Genomic DNA, 21,487 nt, shown 5'->3' on the forward strand with positions numbered 1-21,487 from the left:
CGTCGTGATGGTGGTGATGATGGTGGTGGTGGTGACGATGGTGGTGATAATGTTGATGATGATGATGGTGAGGATGGTGGTGATGGTGGTGACGGTGGTGGTGATGGTGGTGGTGGTGGTGATGATGGTGATGGTGATGATGGTGATGATGGTGGTGATGATGGTGATGGTGATGACGATGGTGGTGATGATGGTGGTGGTGATGGTGGTGATGGTGATGGTGGTGATGGTGGTGATAGTGATGATGGTTAAGATGGTGATGATGGTGATGGTGATGATGGTGATGATGATGGTGATGATGGTGATGATGGAGATGATGATGGTAATGATGATGGTGATGATGATGGTGATGATGGTGATTATGATTGTGATGATGGTGATCATGGAGATGATGATGGAGATGATGATGAAGGTGGTGGTGATGGTGGTGATGGTGATGATGGTAATGGTGGTGGTGGTGACGGTGGTGGTGGTGGTGGTGGTGATGGTGGTGGTGGTGATGGTGGTGGTGGTGGTGACGGTGGTGGTGGTGGTGGTGGTGATGGTGGTGGTGACGGTGGTGGTGGTGGTGGTGATGGTGGTGATGGTGGTGGTGACGGTGGTGGTGGTGGTGGTGATGGTGGTGGTGACGGTGGTGGTGGTGGTGGTGATGGTGGTGGTGGTGGTGATGGTGGTAGTGGTGATGGTGGTGGTGGTGGTGACGGTGGTGGTGGTGGTGACGGTGGTGGTGGTGGTGGTGATGGTGGTGGTGGTGGTGGTGATGGTGGTGATGGTGGTGGTGGTGACGGTGGTGGTGGTGGTGGTGATGGTGGTGGTGACGGTGGTGGTGGTGGTGGTGATGGTGGTGATGGTGGTGGTGGTGGTGGTGATGGTGGTGGTGACGGTGGTGGTGGTGGTGATGGTGGTGGTGGTGGTGATGGTGGTGATGGTGGTGGTGACGGTGGTGGTGGTGGTGGTGGTGATGGTGGTGGTGGTGGTGATGGTGGTGGTGGTGATGGTGGTGGTGGTGGTGGTGATGGTGGTGGTGGTGGTGATGGTGGTGATGGTGGTGGTGGTGGTGACGGTGGTGGTGGTGGTGATGGTGGTGGTGGTGGTAGTGGTGATGGTGGTGACGGTGGTGGTGGTGGTGATGGTGGTGGTGGTGGTGGTGATGGTGGTGATGGTGGTGGTGATGGTGGTGGTGATGGTGGTGGTGATGGTGGTGGTGGTGGTGGTGATAGTGGTGATAGTGGTGATGGTGATGGTGGTGATGGTGGTGGTGACGATGGTGGTGATGGTGGTGGTGATAGTGGTGATGACGATGGTGGTGATGGTGATAATGATGGTGGTGATGATGGTGGTGGTGATGATAGTGGTGGTGGTGATGGTGGTGATGATGGTCGTGATGGTGGTGATGATGGTGGTGGTGGTGATGGTGGTGGTGGTGGTGATGGTGGTGGTGATGGTGGTGGTGATGATGGTGTGGTGGTGGTGGTGGTGATGATGGTGGTGGTGATGATGGTGGTGATGGTGGTGATGGTGATGATGATGGTGGTGATGGTGGTGATAGTGATGATGGTGATGATGGTGATGGTGATGATGGTGATGATGGTGATGATGGTGATGACGTTGATGATGACGGTGATGATGATGATGGTGGTGATGGTGATGATGATAGTGATGATGGTAATAGTGATGATGGTGGTGATGGTGGTGATGACGATGATGATGGTGATTATGACGGCAGCGATGATTGTGACGGCAGTGATGGTGGTGATGATGGTGATGATGGTGATGGTGGTGATAGTGATGATGATGATGATGGTGGTGATGATGGTGATAACGGTGATGATGGTGATGATGACGGTGATGATGACGGTGATGATGATGGTGATGGTTATGATGGTGATGATGGTGATGATGGTGATGATGGTGGTGATGATGGTGATGACGGTGATGATGGTGATAATGGTGATGATGGTGATGGTGATGATGATGATGGTGATGATGATGGTGATGATGATGGTGATAATGGTAATGGTGGTGATGATGATGGTGATGATGATTGTGATAAGGATTGTGATGATGATGGTGATGATGATGGTGATGATGATGGTGATGATGGTAATGATGGTGGTGATGATGGTGATGACGGTGATGATGGTGATGATGATGGTGATGATGATGGTGATGATGGTGATGATGGAGATGATGATGGTAATGATGATGGTGATGATGATGGGGATTATGATTGTGATGATGATGGTGATGATGATGGTGATGATGGAGATGATGATGGTGATGATGGTGATGATGATGGTGATGATGGTGATGATGGAGATGATGATGGTAATGATGATGGTGATGATGATGGTGATGATGATGGGGATTATGATTGTGATGATGATGATGGTGATGATGGTGATGATGGTGATGATGGAGATGATGATGGTGATGATGGTGATGATGGAGATGATGATGAAGGTGGTGGTGATGATGATGGTTATGATGGTGGTGATGATGGTGATGATGATGGTGATGATGATGGTGGTGATGATGGTGGTGATGACGGTGATAATGGTGATGATGGTGATGATGATGATGGTGATGATGATGGTGATGATGGTGATGGTGGTGATGATGGTGGTGATGATGGTGATGATGATGGTGATGATGATGGTGATGATGATTGTGATAATGATTGTGATGATGGTGATGATGGAGATGATGGTAATGATGATGATGGTGATGATAGCGGTGACTGTAGGACTACACTGATGACTGTAGGACTACACTGGTCACTGTAGGACTACACTGGTCACTGTAGGATTTCACTGGTGACTGTAGGACTACACTGGTCACTGTAGGACTACACTGGTCACTGTAGGACTACACTGGTCACTGTAGGATTTCACTGGTGACTGTAGGACTACACCGGTAATTGTAGGACTACACTGATGACTGTAGGACTACACCGATGAATGTAGAACTGCACTGGTGACTGTAGGACTACACTGGTCACTGTAGAACTACACTGGTCACTGTAGTATTACACTGGTGACTGTAGGACTACACCGATGACTGTAGTACTACACTGGTGACTGTAGGACTACACTGGTCACTGTAGGACTACACTGGTCACTGTAGTATTACACTGGTCACTGTAGTATTACACTGGTCACTGTAGGACTACACTGGTCACTGTAGGACTATACTGATGACTGTAGGACTACACTGGTCACTGTAGTATTACACTGGTCACTGTAGTATTACACTGGTCACTGTAGTATTACACTGGTCACTGTAGGACTACACTGCAGGACTACACTGGTCACTGTATGACTACACTGGTCACTGTAGGACTACACTGGTCACTGTAGGACTACACTGGTCACTGTAATACTACACTGGTGACTGTAGGATTACACTGGTCACTGTAGGACTTCACTGGTGACTGTAGGACTACACTGATGACTGTAGGACTACACTGGTGACTGTAGGACTACACTGGTCACTGTAGTACTACACTGGTCACTGTAGGACTACACTGGTCACTGTAGGACTACACTGGTCACTGTAGGACTACACTGTAGGAACTACACTGGTCACTGTAGGACTACACTGGTGACTGTAGGACTACACTGGTGACTAAAGGACTACACTGGTGACTGTAGGACTACACTGTAGGACTACACCGGTCACTGTAGGACTACACTGGTGATTGTAGGACTACTCTGGTGACTGTAGGGCTACGCCGGTGACTGTAGGACTACGCCGGTGACTGTAGGAACCACACTGGTGACTAAAGTCCTACACTGGTGACTGTGGGACTACACTGGTGACTGTATGACAACACTGATGACTGTAGGACTGTAGGACTACACTGTAGGACTACACTGGTGACTGTAGGACTACACTGATGACTGTAAGACTACGCCGGTGACTGTAGAACTACACTGTAGGACTACACTGGTGACTGTAGGACTACACTGATGACTATAAGACTAAGCCGATGACTGTAGGACTACACTGATGACTGTAAGACTACACCAATGACTGTAGGACTACACTGTAAGACTACGCCGGTGACTGTAGGACTACACTGATGACTGTAAGACTACACCAATGACTGTAAGACTACACTGGTGACTGTAGGACTACGCCGGTGACTGTATGACAACACTGATGACTGTAAGACTACGCCGATGACTGTAGGACTACGCTGGTGACTGTAGGACTATGCCGATGACTGTAGGACTACACTGTAGGACTACACTGGTGACTGTAGGACTACACTGATGACTGTAGGACTACGCCGGTGACTGTAGGACTACACTGGTGACTCTAAGACTACACCAATGACTGTAGGACTACACTGTAGGACTACACTGGTGACTAAAGTCCTACACTGGTGACTAGGACTACACTGATGACTGTAGGACTACACTGATGATTGTAGGACTACACTGTAGTACTACACTGATGACTGTAGTACTACACCGGTGACTGTAAGACTACACTGGTGACTGTAAGACTACGCTGGTGACTAAAGTCCTACACTGATGACTGTAAGACTACGCCGGTGACTGTATGACTACACTGATGACTGTAAGACTACGCTGGTGACTAAAGTCCTACACTGGTGACTGTATGACTACGCCGGTGACTGTATGACTACGCCGGTGACTGTATGACTACGCCGGTGACTGTAGGACTACACTGGTGACTGTAAGACTACGCTGGTGACTGTAGGACTACGCCGGTGACTGCATGACTACGCCGGTGACTGTATGACTACGCTGGTGACTGTATGACTACGCCGGTGACTGTAGGACTACGCCGGTGACTGTAGGACTACGCCGGTGACTGTAGGACTACACTGGTGACTGTAAGACTACGCCGGTGACTGTAGGACTACGCCGGTGACTGTATGACTACGCCGGTGACTGTAAGACTACGCCGATGACTGTAGGACTACACTGTAGTACTACACTGATGACTGTAGTACTACACCGGTGACTGTATGACTACGCCGGTGACTGTAGGACTACGCCGGTGACTGTAGGACTACGCCGGTGACTGTAGGACTACGCCGGTGACTGTAGGACTACACTGGTGACTGTAAGACTACGCCGGTGACTGTAGGACTACGCCGGTGACTGTATGACTACGCCGGTGACTGTAGTACTACGCCGGTGACTGCATGACTACGCCGGTGACTGTAGGACTACGCCGGTGACTGTATGACTACACTGATGACTGTAAGACTACGCTGGTGACTAAAGTCCTACACTGGTGACTGTAAGACTACGCCGGTGACTGTATGACTACACTGATGACTGTAAGACTACGCCGGTGACTGTATGACTACACTGATGACTGTAAGACTACGCTGGTGACTAAAGTCCTACACTGGTGACTGTATGACTACGCCGGTGACTGTAGTACTACACTGGTGACTGTAAGACTACGCCGGTGACTGTAGGACTACGCCGGTGACTGTATGGCTACTCCGGTGACTGTAGGACTACGCCGGTGACTGTATGACTACGCCGGTGACTGTAGGACTACGCCGGTGACTGTAGGACTACGCCGGTGACTGTAGGACTACACTGGTGACTGTAAGACTACGCCGGTGACTGTAGGACTACGCCGGTGACTGTATGACTACGCCGGTGACTGTAAGACTACGCCGATGACTGTAGGACTACACTGTAGTACTACACTGATGACTGTAGTACTACACCGGTGACTGTATGACTACGCCGGTGACTGTAGGACTACGCCGGTGACTGTAGGACTACGCCGGTGACTGTAGGACTACGCCGGTGACTGTAGGACTACACTGGTGACTGTAAGACTACGCCGGTGACTGTAGGACTACGCCGGTGACTGTATGACTACGCCGGTGACTGTAAGACTACGCCGATGACTGTAGGACTACACTGTAGTACTACACTGATGACTGTAGTACTACACCGGTGACTGTATGACTACGCCGGTGACTGTAGGACTACGCCGGTGACTGTAGGACTACGCCGGTGACTGTAGGACTACGCCGGTGACTGTAGGACTACACTGGTGACTGTAAGACTACGCCGGTGACTGTAGGACTACGCCGGTGACTGTATGACTACGCCGGTGACTGTAGTACTACGCCGGTGACTGCATGACTACGCCGGTGACTGTAGGACTACGCCGGTGACTGTATGACTACACTGATGACTGTAAGACTACGCTGGTGACTAAAGTCCTACACTGGTGACTGTATGACTACGCCGGTGACTGTAGGACTACGCCGGTGACTGTATGGCTACTCCGGTGACTGTAGGACTACGCCGGTGACTGTAGGACTGCGCCGGTGACTGTATGGCTACTCCGGTGACTGTAGGACTACGCCGGTGACTGTAAGACTACGCTGGTGACTGTAGGACTACACTGGTGACTGTAAGACTACGCTGGTGACTAAAGTCCTACACTGGTGACTGTATGACTACGCTGGTGACTAAAGTCCTACACTGGTGACTGTAGGACTACGCCGGTGACTGTAGGACTACACTGTAAGACTACGCCGGTGACTGTAGGACTACACTGATGACTGTAAGACTACACCAATGACTGTAGGACTACACTGTAGGACTACACCGATGACTGTAAGACTACACTGATGACTGTAAGACTACGCCGGTGACTGTATGGCTACACCGGTGACTGTAGGACTACGCCGGTGACTGTATGACTACACCGGTGACTGTAGGACTACACTGTATGACTACGCCGGTGACTGTAGGACTACGCCGGTGACTGTAGGACTGCGCCGGAGCTCACGCTGGTGCCGAGTCCTGCAGGCTAGCGCCGTAGTCCCACAGGACCTCGACGGCGGCGATGAAGAACTTCCAAGTGTGCGGTGCCTTGCTCAGGATGCTGCGTCGAGGCTGGGGGCCCGGCGTGTAGCCCTGGCAACGCACCACCTGAAACGGCGCCTGTAGGCCGGCTGAGACGGCGGCAGACACACACAGAGAGAGAGAGACCAGTGGAGAGCATAGAGACTCGTAGACTGGTATAGAGACCAGTGGAGATGTGGTACGGAGACTCATAGACTGGTATAGAAACTAATAGACTGGTACAGAGACTCATAGACTGGTATAGAGACTCGTAGACTGGCATAGAGACTCGTAGACTGGTATAGAGACTCATAGACTGGTATAGAGACTCGTAGACTGGCATAGAGACTCGTAGACTGGTATAGAGACTCATAGACTGGTTTAGAGACTCATAGACTGGTACAGAGACTCGTAGACTGATATAGAGACTCATAGACTGGTTTAGAGACTCGTAGACTGGTTTAGAGACTCGTAGACTGGTATAGAGACTCATAGACTGGTTTAGAGACTCGTAGACTGGTTTAGAGACTCGTATACTGGTATAGAGATTCATAGACTGGTATAGAGACTCATAGACTGGTATAGAGACTCGTAGACTGGCATAGAGACTCGTAGACTGGTATAGAGACTCATAGACTGGTTTAGAGACTCGTAGACTGGTATAGAGACTCGTAGACTGGTATAGAGACTCATAGACTGGTATAGAGACTCGTAGACTGGTTTAGAGACTCGTAGACTGGTATGGAGACTCATAGACTGGTATAGAGACTCATAGACTGGTATAGAGACTCATAGACTGGCATGGAGACTCGTAGACTGGTATAGAGACTCGTAGACTGGTATAGAGACTCATAGACTGGCATGGAGACTCGTAGACTGGTTTAGAGACTCGTAGACTGGTATGGAGACTCATAGACTGGTATAGAGACTCATAGACTGGCATAGAGACTCGTAGACTGGTTTAGAGACTCGTAGACTGGTATAGAGATTCATAGACTGGTATAGAGACTCATAGACTGGTATAGAGACTCGTAGACTGGTATAGAGACTCGTAGACTGGTATGGAGACTCATAGACTGGTATGGAGACTCATAGATTGGTATAGAGACTCATAGACTGGTATAGAGACTCGTAGACTGGTATAGAAACTCATAGACTGGTATAGAGACTCATAGACTGGCATAGAGACTCGTAGACTGGTTTAGAGACTCGTAGACTGGTTTAGAGACTCGTAGACTGACATAGAGACTCGTAGACTGGTTTAGAGACTCGTAGACTGGTTTAGAGACTCGTAGACTGGTTTAGAGACTCATAGACTGGTATAGAGACTCGTAGACTGGCATAGAGACTCATAGACTGGTATAGAGACTCATAGACTGACATAGAGACTCATATACTGGCACAGAGATTCATAGACTGGTATAGAGACTCGTAGACTGGCAGAGAAACTCGTAGATTGGTTTAGAGACTCGTAGACTGGTATAGAGACTCATAGACTGGTATAGAGACTCATAGACTGGTATAGAGACTCGTAGACTGGTATAGAAACTCATAGACTGGTATAGAGACTCATAGACTGGCATAGAGACTCGTAGACTGGTTTAGAGACTCGTAGACTGGTTTAGAGACTCGTAGACTGACATAGAGACTCGTAGACTGGTTTAGAGACTCGTAGACTGGTTTAGAGACTCGTAGACTGGTTTAGAGACTCATAGACTGGTATAGAGACTCGTAGACTGGCATAGAGACTCATAGACTGGCATAGAGACTCATAGACTGGTATAGAGACCCATAGACTGGTATAGAGACTCATAGACTGGTATAGAGACTCGTAGACTGGTATAGAGACTCATAGACTGACACAGAGACTCATAGACTGGTATAGAGACTCATAGACTGGTATAGAGACTCATAGACTGGTTTAGAGACTCATAGACTGGTATAGAGACTCATAGACTGGTATGGAGACTCGTAGACTGGTATAGAGACTCAGACTGGTATGGAGACTCGTAGACTGGTATAGAGACTCATAGACTGACATAGAGACTCATAGACTGGCATAGAGACTCATAGACTGGTATAGAGACTCATAGACAGGCAGAGCAACTCATAGACTGGTATAGAGACTCATAGACTGGCACAGAGACTCATAGACTGGTATAGAGACTCATAGACTGGCATAGAGACTCATAGACTGGCACAGAGACTCATAGACTGGCATAGAGACTCATAGACTGGTATAGAGACTCATAGACTGGTATAGAGACTCGTAGAGTGGCATAGAGACTCATAGACTGGTATAGAGACTCATAGACTGGCATAGAGACTCATAGACTGGTACAGAGACTCATAGACTCCACAGAGACTCGTAGACTGGCATAGAGACTCATAGACTGGTATAGAGACTCGTAGACTGGCATAGAGACTCATAGACTGGCATAGAGACTCGTAGACTGGTATAGAGACTCATAGGCTAGTATAGAGACTCATAGACTCGTACAGAGACTCATAGACTGGTATAGAGACTCATAGACTAGTATAGAGACTCATAGACTGGTACAGAGACTCATAGACTGGCATAGAGACTCATAGACTGGTATAGAGACTCGTAGACTGGTATAGAGACTCATAGACTGGTATAGAGACTCATAGACTGGTATAGAGACTCGTAGACTGGTATAGAGACTCATAGACTGGTATAGAGACTCGTAGACTGGTATAGAGACCCGTAGACTGGTATAGAGACTCATAGACTGGTATAGAGGCTCATAGACTGGTATAGAGACTCGTAGACTGGTATAGAGACTCATAGACTGGTATAGAGACTCATAGAATGACATAGAGACTCATAGACTGGTATAGAGACTCATAGACTGGTATAGAGACTCATAGACTGGTATAGAGACTCATAGACTGGTATAGAGACTCAAAGACAGGTATAGAGACTCATAGACTGGTATAGAGACTCGTAGGCTAGCACAGAGACTTATAGACTGGCATAGAGACTCATAGACTGGTATAGAGACTCATAGACTGGTATAGAGACTCATAGACTGGTATAGAGACTCAAAGACTGGTATAGAGACTCATAGACTGGTATAGAAACTCATAGACTGGTATAGAGACTCGTAGACTGGTATAGAGACTCATAGAATGACATAGAGACTCATAGACTGGTATAGAGACTCATAGACTGGTATAGAGACTCATAGACTGGTACAGAGACTCATAGACTGGTATAGAGACTAATAGACTGGTATAGAGACTCATAGACTGGTATAGAGACTCGTAGACTGGTATAGAGACTCATAGACTGGTATGGAGACTCATAGACTGGTATAGAGACTCATAGACTGGTTTAGAGACTCGTAGACTGGTATAGAGACTCATAGACTGGTTTAGAGACTCGTAGACTGGTATAGAGACTCATAGACTGACATAGAGACTCATAGACTGGCATAGAGACTCATAGACTGGTATAGAGACTCAGAGACTGGTATAGAGACTCATAGCCTGGCATAGAGACCCGTAGACTGGTACAGAGACTCGTAGACTGGTATAGAGACTCATAGACTGGCATAGAGACTCATAGACTGGTATAGAGACTCATAGACTGGTACAGAGACTCATAGACTGGTTTAGAGACTCATAGACTGGTATAGAGACTCGTAGACTGGTATAGAGACTCATAGACTGGTATAGAGACTCATAGACTGGTATAGAGACTCGTAGACTGGTATAGAGACTCGTAGACTGGTATAGAGACTCGTAGACTGGTATAGAGACTCATAGACTGGAATGGAGACTCATAGACTGGTATAGAGACTCATAGACTGGAATGGAGACTCATAGACTGGTATAGAGACTCATAGACTGCCATGGAGACTCGTAGACTAGTATAGAGACTCATAGACTGGTATAGAGACTCATAGACTGGAATGGAGACTAATAGACTGGTATATAGACTCATAGACTGGCATGGAGACTCGTAGACTAGTATAGAGACTCATAGACTGACATAGAGACTCATAGACTGGTATAGAGACTCATAGACTGGTATAGAGACTCATAGATTGACATAGAGACTCATAGACTGGTATAGAGACTCATAGACTGGTATAGAGACTCGTAGACTGATATAGAGACTCATAGACTGGCATAGAGACTCATAGACTGGTATAGAGACTCATAGACTGGTATAGAGACTCATAGACTGGTATAGAGACTCATAGACTGGTATAGAGACTCGTAGACTGGTATAGAGACTCGTAGACTGGTACAGAGACTCATAGACTGGTATAGAGACTCATAGACTGACATAGAGACTCGTAGACTGGCACAGAGACTCATAGATTGGTATAGAGACTCGTAGACTGGCACAGAGACTCATAGACTGACATAGAGACTCATAGACTGGCATGGAGACTCATAGACTGGTATAGAGACTCATAGACTGGTACAGAGACTCATAGACTGGCATGGAGACTCGTAGACTGGTATAGAGACTCATAGACTGGTATAGAGACTCATAGACTGGCACAGAGACTCATAGACTGACATAGAGACTCATAGACTGGCATGGAGACTCATAGACTGGTTTATAGACTCATAGACTGGCATGGAGACTCGTAGACTGGTTTAGAGACTCATAGACTGGCATGGAGACTCGTAGACTGGTATAGAGACTCATAGACTGGCATTTAGACTCATAGACTGGCACAGAGACTCATAGACTGACATAGAGACTCATAGACTGGCATGGAGACTCATAGACTGGCATAGAGACTCATAGACTGGCACAGAGACTCGTAGACTGGCACAGAGACTCATAGACTGGTTTAGAGACTCGTAGACTGGTTTAGAGACTCGTAGACTGGCATAGAGACTCGTAGACTGGTATAGAGACTCATAGACTGGTATGGAGACTCGTAGACTAGTATAGAGACTCATAGACTGGTATAGAGACTCATAGACTGGTATAGAGACTCATAGACTGGTATAGAGACTCATAGACTGGTATAGAGACTCGTAGACTGGTATAGAGACTCATAGACTGGTATAGAGACTCATAGACTGGTATAGAGACTCATAGACTGGTATAGAGACTCATAGACTGGCATAGAGACTCGTAGACTGGTATAGAGACTCGTAGACTGGTATAGAGACTCGTAGACTGGTTTAGAGACTCGTAGACTGGTATGGAGACTCATAGACTGGTATAGAGACTCATAGACTGGCATAGAGACTCGTAGACTGGTTTAGAGACTCGTAGACTGGTTTAGAGACTCGTAGACTGACATAGAGACTCGTAGACTGGTTTAGAGACTCGTAGACTGGTTTAGAGACTCGTAGACTGGTTTAGAGACTCATAGACTGGTATAGAGACTCGTAGACTAGCATAGAGACTCATAGACTGGTATAGAGACTCATAGACTGACATAGAGACTCATATACTGGCACAGAGATTCATAGACTGGTATAGAGACTCGTAGACTGGCAGAGAAACTCATAGACTGGTATAGAGACTCATAGACTGGTATAGAGACTCGTAGACTGGTATAGAGACTCATAGACTGGCATAGAGACTCATAGACTGGTATAGAGACTCATAGACTGGTATAGAGACTCGTAGACTGGTATAGAAACTCATAGACTGGTATAGAGACTGATAGACTGGTATAGAGACTCATAGACTGGTAAAGAAACTCATAGACTGGCATAGAGACTCGTAGACTGGTATAGAGACTCGTAGACTGGTATAGAGACTCATAGACTGGCATGGAGACTCATAGACTGGTATAGAGACTCATAGACTGGTTTAGAGACTCGTAGACTGGTATAGAGACTCGTAGACTGGTATAGAGACTCGTAGACTGGCATAGAGACTCGTAGACTGGTATAGAGACTCATAGACTGGTATAGAGATTCATAGACTGGTTTAGAGACTCATAGACTGGTTTAGAGACTCGTAGACTGGTATGGAGACTCATAGACTGGTATAGAGACTCGTAGACTGGTTTAGAGACTCGTAGACTGGTATAGAGACTCATAGACTGGTATAGAGACTCATAGACTGGCATAGAGACTCATAGACTGGTATAGAGACTCATAGACTGGTATGGAGACTCGTAGACTAGTATAGAGACTCATAGACTGGTATAGAGACTCATAGACTGGTATAGAGACTCATAGACTGGTATAGAGACTCATAGACTGGTATAGAGACTCATTGACTGGTATAGAGACTCAAAGACTGGTATAGAGACTCATAGACTGGTATAGAGACTCGTAGACTGGTTTAGAGACTCGTAGACTGGTATAGAGACTCGTAGACTGGTATAGAGACTCATAGACTGGTATAGAGACTCGTAGACTGGTATAGAGACTCATAGACTGTCACAGAGACTCATAGACTGGTATAGAGACTCATAGACTGGTATAGAGACTCATAGACTGGTATGGAGACTCATAGACTGGTATAGAGACTCATAGACTGGTATAGAGACTCATAGACTGGTAGAGAGACTCGTAGACTGGTTTAGAGACTCGTAGACTGGTTTAGAGACTCGTAGACTGGCACAGAGACTCGTAGACTGGTACAGAGACTCATAGACTGGTATAGAGACTCGTAGACTGGTATAGAGACTCGTAGACTGGTATAGAGACTCATAGACTGGTATAGAGACTCGTAGACTGGTATAGAGACTCATAGACTGGTATAGAGACTCATAGACTGGTATAGAGACTCAGACTGACATAGAGACTCATAGCCTGGCATAGAGACTCGTAGACTGGTTTAGAGACCCGAAGACTGGTATAGAGACTCATAGACTGGCATGGAGACTCATAGACTGGTATAGAGACTCGTAGACTGGTTTAGAGACTCGTAGACTGGTATAGAGACTCATAGACTGGTATAGAGATTCATAGACTGGTTTAGAGACTCATAGACTGGTTTAGAGACTCGTAGACTGGTATGGAGACTCATAGACTGGTATAGAGACTCGTAGACTGGTTTAGAGACTCGTAGACTGGTATAGAGACTCATAGACTGGTATAGAGACTCGTAGACTGGTATAGACACTCATAGACTGGTATAGAGACTCATAGACTGGCATAGAGACTCGTAGACTGGCATGGAGACTCATAGACTGGTATAGAGACTCGTAGACTGGTATAGAGACTCATAGACTGGCATAGAGACTCATAGACTGGTATAGAGACTCATAGACTGGTATAGAGACTCATAGACTGGTATAGAGTCTCATAGACTGGTATAGAGACTCATAGACTGGTATAGAGACTCATAGACTGGTATGGAGACTCATAGACTGGTATGGAGACTCGTAGACTAGTATATAGACTCATAGACTGGTATAGAGACTCGTAGACTGGTATAGAGACTCATAGACTGGTATAGAGACTCATAGACTGGTATAGAGACTCAGACTGACATAGAGACTCATAGCCTGGCATAGAGACTCGTAGACTGGTTTAGAGACCCGAAGACTGGTATAGAGACTCATAGACTGGCATGGAGACTCATAGACTGGTATAGAGACTCGTAGACTGGTTTAGAGACTCGTAGACTGGTATAGAGACTCGTAGACTGGTATAGAGATTCATAGACTGGTTTAGAGACTCATAGACTGGTTTAGAGACTCGTAGACTGGTATGGAGACTCATAGACTGGTATAGAGACTCGTAGACTGGTTTAGAGACTCGTAGATAGGTATAGAGACTCATAGACTGGTATAGAGACTCATAGACTGGCATAGAGACTGATAGACTGGTATAGAGACTCATAGACTGGCATAGAGACTCGTAGACTGGCATGGAGACTCATAGACTGGTATAGAGACTCGTAGACTGGTATAGAGACTCATAGACTGGCATAGAGACTCATAGACTGGTATAGAGACTCATAGACTGGTATAGAGAATCATAGACTGGTATAGAGTCTCATAGACTGGTATAGAGACTCATAGACTGGTATAGAGACTCATAGACTGGTATGGAGACTCATAGACTGGTATGGAGACTCGTAGACTAGTATATAGACTCATAGACTGGTATAGAGACTCATAGACTGGTATAGAGACTCATAGACTGGTATAGAGACTCATAGACTGGTATAGAGACTCATAGACTGGTATAGAGACTCATAGACTGGTATAGAGACTCAAAGACTGGTATAGAGACTCATAGACTGGTATAGAGACTCGTAGACTGGTTTAGAGACTCGTAGACTGGTATAGAGACTCGTAGACTGGTATAGAGACTCATAGACTGGTATAGAGACTCGTAGACTGGTATAGAGACTCATAGACTGGCACAGAGACTCATAGACTGGTATAGAGACTCATAGACTGGTATAGAGACTCATAGACTGGTATGGAGACTCATAGACTGGTATAGAGACTCATAGACTGGTATAGAGACTCATAGACTGGTATAGAGACTCGTAGACTGGTTTAGAGACTCGTAGACTGGTTTAGAGACTCGTAGACTGGCACAGAGACTCGTAGACTGGTACAGAGACTCATAGACTGGTATAGAGACTCGTAGACTGGTATAGAGACTCGTAGACTGGTATAGAGACTCATAGACTGGTATAGAGACTCGTAGAGTCTCTAGAGACTCATAGACTGGCATAGAAACTAGAGACTCATAGACTGGCATAGAAACTCATAGACTGGTATAGAGACTCATAGACTGGTATAGAGACTCATAGACTGGTATAGAGACTCATAGACTGGTATAGAGACTCGTAGACTGGTATAGAGACTCGTAGACTGGTACAGAGACTCATAGACTGGTATAGAGACTCATAGACTGACATAGAGACTCATAGACTGGCACAGAGACTCGTAGACTGGCACAGAGACTCATAGATTGGTATAGAGACTCGTAGACTGGTATAGAGATTCATAGACGGGTATAGAGATTCATAGACTGGTATAGAGACTCATAGACTGGTATAGAGACTCATAGACTGGCACAGAGACTCATAGACTGGCATAGAGACTCATAGACTGGCACAGAGACTCATAGACTGACATAGGGACTCATAGACTGGCATGGAGACTCGTAGACTGGTTTAGAGACTCAGAGACTGGCATGGAGACTCGTAGACTGGTATAGAGACTCATAGACTGGTATAGAGACTCATAGACTGGTATAGAGACTCATAGACTGGCATTTAGACTCATAGACTGGCACAGAGACTCATAGACTGACATAGAGACTCATAGACTGGCATGGAGACTCATAGACTGTCATAGAGACTCATAGCCTGGCACGGAGACTCGTAGACTGGCACAGAGACTCATAGACTGGCACAGAGACACGTAGACTGGCATAGAGACTCAGAGACTGGCACAGAGACTCATAGACTGGCATAGAGACTCATAGACTGGCATAGAGACTCATAGACTGGCATAGAGACTCAAAGACTGGCACAGACACCTGTAGAGTGGCACAGAGACCAGTAGACTTGCATAGAGACCTGTAAAGTGGCATAGAACCCACCTACTCGTCCACTCACCAACTCACCCACCTACCTGCACGCTCGCTCACCCAGCAGCTCAACCACCTGCCCATTCTCCCACTCACCGACCCACCCACCCGTCCACTCACCCGTCCACTCACCCACCCACTCACCCTAACAGCTCACCCACCGACCGACTCTGACACTCACGGATCCACCCACCGGCCCATTCATCAATTTAATTACCTGTTCACTCACCAATCCATGCACTCGCCCACTCACCCGCCCACTCACACGCCCATCCGCCCACCCACTCACTCACCCACTCACTCACCCAGCTACTCACTCTCACCCACTGAACCACCCGCTCACTGACCCACTCGCTCACTCACCCTCAACGCTCACCCATCCACTGACACACTCGTCGACCCAGCCACCCACCCATTCAGCAATTCATTTACCACTCACCTATACATCCACCCACGCACCCACTCACCTACCCACTCACACACCCACTCACACACTCACTCACTCACCCACCCACCCACCCACTCACCCACCTACCCACTCACACACTCACTCACTCACTCACCCACCCACTCACTCACTCACCCACCCACTCACACACAAATCCACTCACCCACCCACCCACTCACCCACCCACCCACCCACTCACCCACCCACCCACCCCACCCACCTCACCCACCCCACCCACCTCACCCACCCACTCACCCACTTCACCCACCTCACCCACCCACCTCACCCACCCACCCCACCTCACCCATTCATCCACTCACCCACCCACCCACCCACTCACCCCACCCACCCACCCCACCCACCCCACCCACCCACCCACTCACCCCCCCACTCACCCACCCACCCACCCATCCACCCACCCCACCCACCCCACCCACCCACCGAGCAGGTGAGCGTTGAGCGTGCTGAACACGCGGCCACTGCCGGTGAACTCGGGCGCCACTTCCAGGGTGCTCGACTCGCCGGGATCGAGCGTGACCACGGAGCGCGCCAGCCCGGCCTCCACACCCACCACCCCCTCGACGTGCACGGAGAAGACCCCGGCAGCGGACGGAGGGGACAGCAGGTGGAGCGTCGTGTTCTCCCTCGCGCACAGCGTTAGCTCTGGGGGGGGGGCACGGGGGGGGGCACGGGGGGGCACGGGGGGGGGCACGGGGAGTTAAAGGTCACTTTGCGTTGCTGGTTCGGCTGAGGCTGTGAGTCTCCACGTGTGTCTCTACGAGTCTCTGTGAGTCTCCACGTGGGTCGACGAGTCTCTGTGAGTCTCCACGTGTCTCTACGAGTCTCAGTGAGTCTCTATGAATCTCAGTGAGTCTTCGTGTGTCTCTACGAGTTTCAGTGAGTCTCCACGTGTGTCTCTACGAGTCTCAGTGAGTCTCCACGTGTCTCTACGAGTCTCAGTGAGTCTCCACGTGTGTCTCTACGAGTCTCAGTGAGTCTCTATGAATCTCAGTGATTCTCCGTGTGTCTCTACGAGTCTCAGTGAGTCACCGTGGGTCTCTACGAGTTTCAGTGAGTCTCCGTGTGTCTCTACGAGTTTCAGTGAGTCTCCACGTGTGTCTCTACGAGTCTCTGTGATTCTCCACGTGCCTATGAGTCTCTACGAGTCTCTACGAGTCTCAGTGAGTCTCCGTGTGTCTCTACGAGTTTCAGTGAGTCTCCACGTGTGTCTCTACGAGTCTCTGTGAGTCTCCACGTGTGTCTCTACGAGTCTCAGTGAGTCTCCGTGTGTCTCTACGAGTTTCAGTGAGTCTCCACGTGTCTCTACGAGTCTCAGCGAGTCTCTATGAATCTCAGTGAGTCTCCGTGTGTCTCTACGAGTTTCAGTGAGTCTCCACGTGTGTCTCTACGAGTCTCAGTGAGTCTCTATGAATCTCAGTGAGTCTCCGTGTGTCTCTACGAGTTTCAGTGAGTCTCCACGTGTGTCTATGAGTCTCAGTGAGTCTCTATGAATCTCAGTGAGTCTCCGTGTGTCTCTACGAGTCTCAGTGAGTCTCCACGTGTCTCTACGAGTCTCTGTGAGTCTCCACGTGTGTCTCTACGAGTCTCTGTGAGTCTCCACGTGTCTCTACGAGTCTCAGTGAGTCTCTATGAATCTCAGTGAGTCTCCACGTGTGTCTCTACGAGCTTCAGTGAGTCTCCACGTGTCTCTACGAGTCTCAGTGAGTCTCCACGTGTGTCTATGAGTCTCTACGAGTCTCTATGAATCTCAGTGAGTCTCTGTGTGTCTCTACGAGTCTCAGTGAGTCTCCACGTGTGTCGACGAGTCTCTGTGAGTCTCCATGAGTCTCCGTGTGTCTCTACAAGTCTCTGTGATTCTCCACGTGTGTCTATGAGTCTCTACGAGTCTCTATGAATCTCAGTGAGTCTCTGTGTGTCTCTACGAGTCTCTGTGATTCTCCACGTGTCTATGAGTCTCTACGAGTCTCTACGAGTCTCAGTGAGTCTCCGTGTGTCTCTACGAGTTTCAGTGAGTCTCCACGTGTGTCTCTACGAGTTTCAGTGAGTCTCCACGTGTCTCTACGAGTTTCAGTGAGTCTCCACGTGTGTCTCTACGAGTCTCTGTGAGTCTCCACGTGTGTCTCTACGAGTCTCTGTGAGTCTCCACGTGTCTCTACGAGTCTCAGTGAGTCTCTATGAATCTCAGTGAGTCTCCGTGTGTCTCTACGAGTTTCAGTGAGTCTCCACGTGTGTCTCTACGAGTTTCAGTGTCTCCGTGTGTCTCTACGAGTTTCAGTGAGTCTCCGTGTGTCTCTACGAGTCTCTGTGATTCTCCACGTGTGTCTATGAGTCTCTACGAGTCTCTATGAATCTCAGTGAGTCTCCACGTGTGTCTCTACGAGTCTCAGTGAGTCTCCGTGTGTCTCTACGAGTTTCAGTGAGTCTCCGTGTGTCTCTACGAGTTCCAGTGAGTCTCCACGTGTGTCTCTACGAGTCTCTGTGATTCTCCACGTGTCTATGAGTCTCTACGAGTCTCTACGAGTCTCAGTGAGTCTCCGTGTGTCTCTACGAGTTTCAGTGAATCTCCACGTGTGTCTCTACAAGTTTCAGTGAGTCTCCACGTGTCTCTACGAGTTTCAGTGAGTCTCCACGTGTGTCTCTACGAGTCTCTGTGAGTCTCCACGTGTGTCTCTACAAGTCTCTGTGAGTCTCCACGTGTCTCTACGAGTCTCAGTGAGTCTCTATGAATCTCAGTGAGTCTCCACGTGTGTCTCTACGAGTTTCAGTGAGTCTCCACGTGTCTCTACGAGTTTCAGTGAGCCTCCACGTGTCTCTACGAGTCTCAGTGAGTCTCCACGTGTGTCTATGAGTCTCTACGAGTCTCTATGAATCTCAGTGAGTCTCTGTGTGTCTCTACGAGTCTCAGTGAGTCTCCACGTGTGTCGACGAGTCTCTGTGAGTGTCCATGATTCTCCGTGTGTCTCTACGAGTCTCTGTGATTCTCCACGTGTGTCTATGAGTCTCTACGAGTCTCTATGAATCTCAGTGAGTCTCTGTGTGTCTCTACGAGTCTCAGTAAGTCTCCACGTGTCTTTACGAGTCTCAGTGAGTCTCTACGAGTTTCAGTGAGTCTCCGTGTGTCTCTACGAGTTTCAGTGAGTCCACGTGTGTCTCTACGAGTCGCAGTGACTCTCCGTGTGTCTCTACGAGTCTCAGTGAGTCTCCACGTGTGTCTCTACGAGTCTCAGTGAGTCTCTACGAATCTCAGTGAGTCTCCGTGTGTCTCTACGAGTTTCAGTGAGTCTCCACGTGTGTCTCTACGAGTTTCAGTGAGTCTCCGTGTGTCTACGAGTTTCAGTGAGTCTCTGTGTGTCTCTACGAGTCTCAGTGAGTCTCTATGAATCTCAGTGAGTCTCCGTGTGTCTCTACGAGTCTCAGTGAGTCTCCGTGGGTCTCTACGAGTTTCAGTGAGTCTCCACGTGTGTCTCTACGAGTCTCTGTGATTCTCCACGTGTCTATGAGTCTCTACGAGTCTCTACGAGTCTCAGTGAGTCTCCGTGTGTCTCTACGAGTTTCAGTGAGTCTCCACGTGTGTCTCTACGAGTTTCAGTGAGTCTCCACGTGTCTCTACGAGTTTCAGTGAGTCTCCACGTGTGTCTCTACGAGTCTCTGTGAGTCTCCACGTGTGTCTCTACGAGTCTCTGTGAGTCTCCACGTGTCTCTACGAGTCTCAGTGAGTCTCTATGAATCTCAGTGAGTCTCCACGTGTGTCTCTACGAGTTTCAGTGAGTCTCCACGTGTCTCTACGAGTTTCAGTGAGTCTCCACGTGTCTCTATGAGTCGCAGTGAGTCTCCACGTGTGTCTATGAGTCTCTACGAGTCTCTATGAATCTCAGTGAGTCTCTGTGTGTCTCTACGAGTCTCAGTGAGTCTCCACGTGTGTCGACGAGTCTCTGTGAGTCTCCATGATTCTCCATGTGTCTCTGCAAGTCTCAGTGATTCTCCACGTGTGTCTATGAGTCTCTACGAGTCTCTATGAATCTCAGTGAGTCTCTGTGTGTCTCTACGAGTCTCAGTGAGTCTCCACGTGTGTCTATGAGTCTCTACGAGTCTCTATGAATCTCAGTGAGTCTCCACGTGTGTCTCTACGAGTCTCAGTGAGTCTCCGTGTGTCTCTACGAGTCTCTGTGAGTCTCCACGTGTGTCTACGAGTCTCTATGAGTCGCTATGAGTCTCCGTGTGTCTCTACGAGTCTCTACGAGTCTCTATGAGTCTCCGTGTGTCTCTATGAGTCTCTATGAGTCTCCGTGTGTCTCTACGAGTCTCTATGAGTCTCATTGAGTCCCCGTGTGTCTCTATGAGTCTCTATGAATCTCAGTGAGTCTCTGTCTCTACGAGTCTCTATGAATGTCAGTGAGTCTCCGTGTGTCTCTACGAGTCTCTATGAGTCTCCCTGTGTCTCTACGAGTCTCAGTGAGTCTCCGTGTGTCTCTACGAGTCTCTATGAGTCTCTACGAGTTTCTTTGTGTTTCTACGAGTCTCTATGAGTCTCTACGTAACTCTACGTGTCTCTATGCGTCTCCGTGTGTCTCTACGATTCTCTATGAGTCTGTTTGTGTCTCTACGAGTCTCTATGAATCTCAGTGAGTCTCCGTGT

At 48.2% G+C, this 21,487-nt stretch overlaps 1 protein-coding gene across 6 annotated transcripts in view; it reads right to left on the minus strand.

Annotated features, from left to right (window-relative positions):
- The window catches only part of LOC116957928 (venom prothrombin activator pseutarin-C non-catalytic subunit-like), a 158,420-nt gene that overhangs the window by 71,765 nt on the left and 65,168 nt on the right, over positions 1–21,487 (minus strand). For all 6 annotated transcript variants that reach the window (XM_076058060.1, XM_076058058.1, XM_076058061.1 and 3 more), the window contains exons 7-8: positions 17,272–17,493; positions 6,808–6,973 (exon numbers count right to left, since the gene is read on the minus strand). In XM_076058060.1, coding sequence (XP_075914175.1) covers positions 6,808–6,973; positions 17,272–17,493 — 388 coding nt within the window. The remainder of the gene's footprint in view (positions 1–6,807; positions 6,974–17,271; positions 17,494–21,487) is intronic.

This window comes from Petromyzon marinus (assembly GCF_048934315.1).
Source record: "Petromyzon marinus isolate PM22_M1 ecotype Great Lakes invasive population chromosome 67 unlocalized genomic scaffold, UKy_Petmar_22M1.pri1.0 chr67_unloc.6, whole genome shotgun sequence".
NCBI classification, from domain to species: domain Eukaryota; kingdom Metazoa; phylum Chordata; class Hyperoartia; order Petromyzontiformes; family Petromyzontidae; genus Petromyzon; species Petromyzon marinus.